The 7,796-nt window shown below is 47.7% G+C and overlaps 2 protein-coding genes across 2 annotated transcripts in view; both read right to left on the bottom strand.

Annotated features, from left to right (window-relative positions):
* Positions 1-1,804: 1,804 nt before the first annotated feature.
* LOC107285193 (acyl-coenzyme A thioesterase THEM4-like) lies at positions 1,805-5,525 on the bottom strand. The gene is made up of 5 exons (XM_015813356.1): positions 5,470-5,525; positions 4,710-4,912; positions 3,709-3,871; positions 2,864-2,965; positions 1,805-1,937 (listed from the first exon to the last, which is right to left on the bottom strand). Exons 1-5 carry the CDS (start codon positions 5,523-5,525, stop codon positions 1,805-1,807), a joined length of 657 nt encoding a protein of 218 aa, XP_015668842.1.
* A 1,258-nt stretch (positions 5,526-6,783) lies between these two features.
* The window catches only part of LOC107285192 (acyl-coenzyme A thioesterase THEM4-like), a 2,888-nt gene continuing 1,875 nt past the window's right edge, over positions 6,784-7,796 (bottom strand). Inside the window, exons 4-6 of the mRNA XM_029283623.1 lie at positions 7,348-7,458; positions 7,097-7,221; positions 6,784-6,851 (exon numbers count right to left, since the gene is read on the bottom strand). Coding sequence (XP_029139456.1) covers positions 6,784-6,851; positions 7,097-7,221; positions 7,348-7,458 — 304 coding nt within the window. The remainder of the gene's footprint in view (positions 6,852-7,096; positions 7,222-7,347; positions 7,459-7,796) is intronic.

Raw genomic sequence — 7,796 nt, 5'->3', positions numbered from 1 at the left:
GAGAATCTCCACAGACAAAACAAGAGGCATTTACGCAAAGACCAAACAAGAGCAGGCATGCAAAGTTGAAATCCATTTATCTACCATCCATCTCATTTGCAATCGCCGCGCTGCTCCTCAAGGCAACACGCGAAACACTCGTGTAAAAGTAGGGCAAACGCAGCACAAGTGTCAACAATTCTTCCACGAGGGCAAAGAGGTAGGCATTTAACAGGCACCCCAAAAGGCATCAGCTTCTGCACCCCACAGACTGCAAGCAAACCCACTGAAGGTGCCCAGGTGATTGCAAGATGCTGATTTTCAGCACCTGGGCAACCCCTCCCTTCTCAGGTGAGTGACCAGGTATGCTGCCCCACTGGACATGACAGCCCCTGGTGTCCCCCTTCTTGAAACCAACCCCAAGGTTAAGAAGACAATCCAGATAAGAGTCTGGAGTCGCTCGTGAGTTGGACAGCCCTATAAATCCAATACAATTAAAATAAAAAGAGAGCTGAGCTAGATCCAAAGGTGCCCAGATGCCATCAGATCCTCCCCCACCAAACCCAGGAGATCCTAACAGGTGGATTCTGCCCAAATCAGCCCAGATGACTTGGCAAAGTTTTATAAAACGCTCCACAAATCCCCCCCTCCCTTCTAGCACTGATGACGTTACCTAGCTGGGTCACGCAACGTCTGAAAAGGAAACCCACCCAGTTCAGAGAACCAACCCCCCCCCAAGGACCGCGCCGTCCGATCCTCATCCATTGCCACATTGGGAAGACTAAATATATATATATATATATAAAATACCCTCGAAGGGCCAAGAAAGGGGGAGCGGGTTCGAAAGCAGTCAGAAAAGATCCACCGGGTTTTAGAACTGTGGCACGAAGGTCAGACTTGTAAGGCGACAATCCGACAAGAAATATAGTTTTTCGGATTCACCCCCGCCCCCCTTGTCTCACTTGACAAATGACGACACACCAAACCGCTGTGGGTTGCGTTTTTTTGACACGCTGTTGTTCCACCCAGTTGTGCAAAGAGGGCTGGAGAGACACCGCTGAAAACTCTGAGAGCGGCTTGTCGTAGGGGAGATGAGGAAGAGGAAGGTGGACGCAGAGCCGGGTCTTCGGGCAGCCAGGTGGCCCGTTAAGAGGAGCTGCTGGGATCTGTTTCTTTCTGGGGCGAAGAGGGGGGCTGCCCTTCGACGCAGAAAACTTTAAAAAAAAAGGAAAGAAAGAAAGAAAAAGAGAGAGAGAGAAAGAAAGAAAGAGAAAGAAAGAGTGCCATTTAGACAGTTGGAGGCAGGGAAAATAGGATATTCCCGAAAATTGAAGCAGGCAATTAGGATAGCCACCCCTACGCTATATTTCTCAACACCCGGAGGGCTTTTGGCCATGCTGCTTGGAATTCTGGGAGTTGTAGTCTGGGGGGAGGAAAGCCAGGTTGGAGTGACCCTGTGCAGGTAGTCCTGGTCTTACAATGCTTCATTTAGTGACCGTTCAAAGTTACAACGGCAGCGGGAAAAGGTGACTTACGCCCGTTTTCCGCAGTGACGACCGTGGCAGTGTCCCCCAGTGGTTGCCTGATCAAAATGTGGACGCTTGGCAAGGGGTTCGTATTTATGACGGTCGCAGTGCTCCCCGGGGTCACGTGATCCCCTCTGGCAGCCTTCTGACCACAGGGGGAGGCCGGATTGACATCCCGTGTCCCTCCCTTAACAACCGCCGAGGCAGGGAAGGTCGTAAAGTGGGACAAAACCCCCTTAGCCACAGAAATGGTGTGCTCCATCGTGGTCGTAAGCCAAGGGGGACCAGCTACACTACCTCTACTTACCAACGCCCTGGGAATAAAGGGTCTGCCCATCCACGCTCCGGACTTCGAAGTTCAGGAAGACCTTCCCGCCTTCGATCCTGTCCACCCGCGCCTCCACCAAGGCCACGGAGCCCAGCGCCACGGGCCTGAGCGAGGGCAAGAAAGAGTCTTGTGGGGGTCTGGCCTGGCCTGCCACTCAGGCGCCCGCTTAAAGTGGAAGGTGAAAATTTCGCCCCATGTTAGCTGTATACATCGAAAGTAGACCGTGTTGTTTCTCTGTGTTACATGTGTGTGTGTGTGTATGTGGTTATATGCGTAATCTTTTGTCATGTTTATGTAGTAGTGTGTATTGGAGAGCGGCATGCAATGAAATTTCATTTTAATGTAGGCCAATTAGTGTACAGTTAAAGTGACAATAAAGTTATTCTATTCCATATTCTATTCTATTCTATTTTCTAATTCTATTCTATTCTACTTTATTCTATTCTATTTTCTAATTCTATTCTATTTTCTAATTCTATTCTATTCTACTTTATTCTATTCTATTTTCTAATTCTATTCTATTCTATTCTCTTCTATCAAATCCAGCAAGACCTAATAGGACGGTAGCCCCCAAATATATTCAGAATTGAGTTTGAATTAATCAAGAAAAGTGTACAGGTAGTCTAATCTCTAATCTGTATCTTGCTAATATCTATCTATCTATCTATCTATCTATCTATCTATCCCTCTCTCTAATCCATCCATCCATCCTGGACGCCCATCTTATCACAGTGTAACTGGGGCAGCTTACAATGATTAAAAAGAGAAATCTATACAGAATCTAGAGACATTACAAATAAAATACTATAAAAATACAAACACTCAACAATGTATCTTTGGTGGTCAGCCTCCCCCCCCCCTCCAATCTTGTTAGGAGGCTGAGAGATTCACTTTGGAACAAAAGAAAACAAAACAAAACAGAAAACAACAACAACACAACATCACAGTCGTAGCTGGTGCCGTGAAGAGCGAGATTGTCCACCTCAATTCTTCTTCTTTCAATCCAATCCTCTTTTTTTAAGGCACTGACCTCTTATAGTCTATGTTGAGGTTAGCGATCCTCGCGTTGAGGTTGATGCTAGCCCTCACTGCCTGGTACAGGATAGTGACGATCGCCCCGCCGTTGGCAAATCTTGAGAAGCAAAATAAAATAAAACTGAAGAACAAAATGCTCGAGCAAAATGGGAAGTTGTAGACTCAAAAGGATGAAAATGTAAAAAACAACAATTGTTTTCACAGATTAAGTGCCAGGGGATGCTCCAAAGGAATCCATATTTATTTATTATTATCGATCTATTACATTTATTTGCCCCCCGTCTCAGCCCCGGGTAATGCTGGATGGCTTACGGCATTGAAAAGAATAAAACAAATCATTTAATATCATTTAACGGCACCGAGTAGCAGAGTGTCAAAACAGAGGCTTTCCCGGTTGCAAGAAATGAACTAAAATGTTTATATTTGTAACTTAGATCCATGTTTGCAACCGTCCTGTTAAGATTTCAGATTTTATATTCTGGGCTTTGTGTTTTGACTCCCGTGTTCCTTTTTACTGGAATATGGTGGGAATGTGCCATAGGATTAAATAAATGAACTTAAGAAAGGGCTGTGATCAGATTGTGGCCAGGTAGCAACTGAACCTTGCAGCTTTCAGGAAGGGTGTAGATCAGGGGTGTCCAACCTTGTTAACTTGAAGACTTGTGGACTTCAACTCCCAGAATTCCCCAGCCTGCACAGCTATAGACCAGGGATCGGCGACCTTGTTAATTGCACAGCTGGCTGGAGAATTCTGGGAACTGAAGTCCACAAGTCATAAAAGAGCCATGGTTGCCTACCCCTGCCCTATACAAACTGGGTTATTTTTTTTTTAAGGCTTACCCTAAAGGTCCTTCAAGATAGGGCCCTGGCTGGAAGAGGGCCACCGCTCGCTGCTCCGAAGGGTTCATAAACACGCTGTACTCGAAGCCCAAGCCTTCCCCGTCGATGCTGTGGACGAAGAAGCGACGGTCTCCGTTTTGCGACTCTCGCTTCTGGCGCCCTTCTACAAAAAAACCCCCCAAAAAACAAAAAAAGCAACGTCAGTCCGGGTTGGACCCCAAACGAAACTCGATCCAGGTAATCCTTCGACTTCCAAGCACCACTGTTCAGTGTTTGCCCCAATTTAGGACTTTTCCTGCCATAGTTCCCGGGAGTTGAAGTCCACCCCTCTCCAACGTCTACGGCGATTCTCCGTCCTCCAGGCCCTGGTTATCCCCACAGGTGCTTTTTTCAGGAGGCCAACTGGACTTGTTGTTTTTTTTTTCTGTGAAGACGTGTCGCTTCTGATCTGACGTGCCTTGCAGGATGCCAAGGACCAGCTCTGTCTGCAAGGAGTATAAATCCTTCCACTCCCCCGCCATCCCTTCAGAACTGAAGAAGGGAAAGGTCTTCCAAAAAGCGACAGCAAACGGGAAGTGCAGTTGCCTCCTGAAAAAGCACCTTTGGGACACCCATCTTCAAGTTGCCAAGTTGAGGAACACAACCCCAGACGGTCAAAGGCTAGGAAATGGGTCTCACTCCAGTTTAGATGTGGTTGACAGCCAGAACCTTCCTCCTACACAACCTGATGGGCACCTAAGGTGGTGTTGCTCAAGCTTGACAACTTGACGACGGGCGGACCTCAACCTGGGGGGGGGGAAAATGTGGGGAGCTGAAGTCCACCCACCTTCACGAGGTTGAGCAACCCTGCAGAGGGAAGGATCAGGGCGAACTAACTTGGGATGACAAGATTTGAGGAGATGCCGTCTTCTGACGAACTGACAGCTGTAGAAGGAAGGCCCGCCTGGAAGGAACGGCGTTGGCCACCCGAGAAATGTTTCGAGTGGGATGGAAAGACTGACCTGGCATGCTGTCCACGCAGTTGTTGTAACTCGGAATGCGCTGCCATGACCCGTCCTCGGACAGCTTTGTGAACTTCTGAAACTGGTCCATCATCTCTGGGCTCCAACTTGAGTTGGGGACACCGAAGTCCTTGAGACACTGGTGGGGCTGTTGCTGGGAAAGGACACTCGCGTTGAGGGTCCCCACTCTTGCCCACAAGACCCTTCAGGGGCACCAGGGTGGGTTATTGGCAGGCCTTCAATCATCTCTGCCCACCCCATCACCTTCTCTGCATCCTTCAGCATTTCCTTAGGATCTCAGAACCTTTCAGGTGGTCCTCCAAGACCAGGAACAAAGAGATTTATTTGGGGAGGGTGTCCTCCCCTCCCTTTTAAACCCTCCCCAATACTCACTGTGGATGTCCTTCTGAGCAGCAGGCGAGGAGGCTGTACTAAGAGTTCTTTCCTCCTTGCCAGAGCAGGAACCCTGGTGGCCATCCCTTTGACCGTCTGGTTGATGCTCCTCAGAAGACTCTGCATTCTGAATATTTGGACCCGTTGATCCCTTGAGAAGGGTGTCTTCTTCTTCTCAGGAACTCTTCTTTGGGCACAGCTCAGCTCCCAGCAGCTTTGACAGACTGCTTCCTTCAATCAGCAGTGGAGGAACTTCACCCAGGACCAACTGCCTACAGTTTCTCCCTTCCAGTGAAGACACACCCTCAAACCAGAAGGACCTGAGAAGTTTGCTCATGATCCCCCCCCCAATGATGTGAGCCAAGACCTTCCACAATAAACTTGGATACAATCATCTGGCCTTAATCCGAGATCCATGGGCATATTTTCACCAAGCTGATGAAACAAGTGTCATGCTGTTGCTCAACTGGCATTTAAAATGTCAGTAGTTACAAGAGTGATGGCTAGTGGTGCAAGCAGAGATGATGTACTGTGTGTACAGTATTTCTCCACCCAGGGGACCCTTAAAATTATTGAATGACCGTATGCAACAAAATTTCATTTTTAATATATGCTTAGTGTACATTTAAAGTGACAATAACGATTCTATTCTATTCTATTCTATTCTATTCTATTCTATTCTCTATTCTATTCTATTCTATTCTATATTCTATTCTATTTGGGATATGGAGATGGTCTGCTTTTTTGCATCCCTGACCTGTGGCCATTTTTCTCCTTAGCTCCCAGCTGGCATCAGAAAAATCAGGAAGAACAAGAGGAAGCTATGCAAATTGGTTCCGAAAGATAAAGCAGGAACAAACACGTAAAGAGTAGTTGGATTTATCGTTCTCATTTGCAATCTCCTCGCTCTTACTCAAACCAACGTGTGAAAAGGCTAATGTAAAAGTAGGGTAACGTTTAACAAGTGTCAATAACTCTTCCACAAGGCACCGAGAAAGCTGGGCTGAGGTAGGAATTTAACAGGCACTCTTTATGTCTTTCCTGCCTCCAGAATTCCCTGTTCTATAGCTAACTAAAGTGCTTCAAATAAACAGAACAACACCATATTTGTTTCTTAGCATCCCCAAGGGGGTCACATTTTCCCGACCCAGTCTCATGGGGTCCTCTGAGCTGGCTGGCTTTCTTGCAGACGTTTCGTGACCCAACTAGGTGACACCATCAGTGCTAGGAAGGAAATGGGGTTTGCTGACGTTACCTAGTCGGGTCACGAAACGTCCGCAAGGAAACCCACCCAGTTCAGAGGACCCCCCCCAGCCCAAGGACCCCACATTTTGACCCAACCACAGTTGAAATATAAATATACCCCCGAAAAGCCAAGAAAGGGGGGACCGAGTTCGAAAACAGCCAGAAAACACCCATCAGGTTTTAGAATTATGGCACGAAGCGCGACACTTGGGCAAGAAATATAGTTGTTTTGGATTCACGGCCTCCCGCCTCACTCGACAAATGACGACATGCCAAACCGGTGTAGGTTGCATTTTTTGGGGCACGCTGTTGTTCCAGCCTGTTGTGCAAAGAGGGCTGGAGAGACACCGATGAAACTCTTGAGAATGGCTTGCGACAGAACTGAGGAAGAGGCAGGTGGCCGAAGAGCTGGGTCTTCGGGCAGCCAGGCGGCCTGTTAAAGGGAGCTGTTGGGGTCCCTTTCTTTCCGGAGAAAAGAGTCGGGCTGCAGTTCAATGAAGAGAGCTAAAAAAAAATAAAAATAGAGGAGAAAGGGGAAAAATAAAATAAAATGCCCAGGCTAGGAAAATAGGGTATTACCGAAAATTGAATCAGGCAATCGGGGTAGCTACCTCTAAGCTACATTTCTTAAAACCTGGAGGGCTTTCGGCCATGCTGCTTGGAATTCTGGGAACTGTAGTCTGGGGAGGGGGGGGGAAATCTAGGTTGGAGAAGGCAGATTGAAGTGACTCTGCATTATCTATACTTACCAGTGGCCTGTGCATAGAGGGTCTGCTTATCCACACTCCGCATTTCGCCGCTCACGAAGATCTTCTTGCCCTCAACTTTGTCCACCCTGCTGTCCACCCTGACCACGGAGCCCAAGGCCACGGGGCTGAACGAGGGGGGAAACGTGCGAATTGTTACAAGACGCCGGCCTGTTTCTTTGTTCCAAACTTTTAACGAATCCATTCAATTCAATCCTCAGTATTTTTTTCTCTCTTTTCCTTAAGGCACTGACCTCTTGTAGTTTAAGTTGAGGTTAGCGGTCATCACCCATTGGCTGACGTGGAAGGCGCTGGCCCCTAGTGTGGTGTCCAGGATAGTGGCGATGGCACCGCCGTGGGCGTATCTTGAGAGGCAAAATAAAACAAAACTGGAAAACGCTCAAGGAAAGTGGGAACCTGCAAACTCAAAAGGGTGAAAACGAGAAGGAGGGATTTATCCCCGTTAAAAGAACCAGGTTGGGGAGACTAGATGGTGCTGGGTAACCCTGAAGGCCCATCTATTCCGTGCGGCCGGCCTGGCGTAGTTTGGATTGTGTTTCAGTGGGGGGGTTTTGTATGGGTGTGTTTTTAGAACAGGCCTATTATTCAATTCGATTTTAAAACAGAAACTATTTATTTATTCATGGTTTTTAGTATTGCCTGTTCACCGCCCTGAGTCCCGCAAGGGAGATAGGGCGGTATA

This window comes from Protobothrops mucrosquamatus, unplaced genomic scaffold, assembly GCF_001527695.2.
Source record: "Protobothrops mucrosquamatus isolate PMUCROS unplaced genomic scaffold, P.Mucros_1.0 scaffold154, whole genome shotgun sequence".
Taxonomy (NCBI): domain Eukaryota; kingdom Metazoa; phylum Chordata; class Lepidosauria; order Squamata; family Viperidae; genus Protobothrops; species Protobothrops mucrosquamatus.
This window is presented reverse-complemented; position numbering and strand designations above follow the sequence as displayed.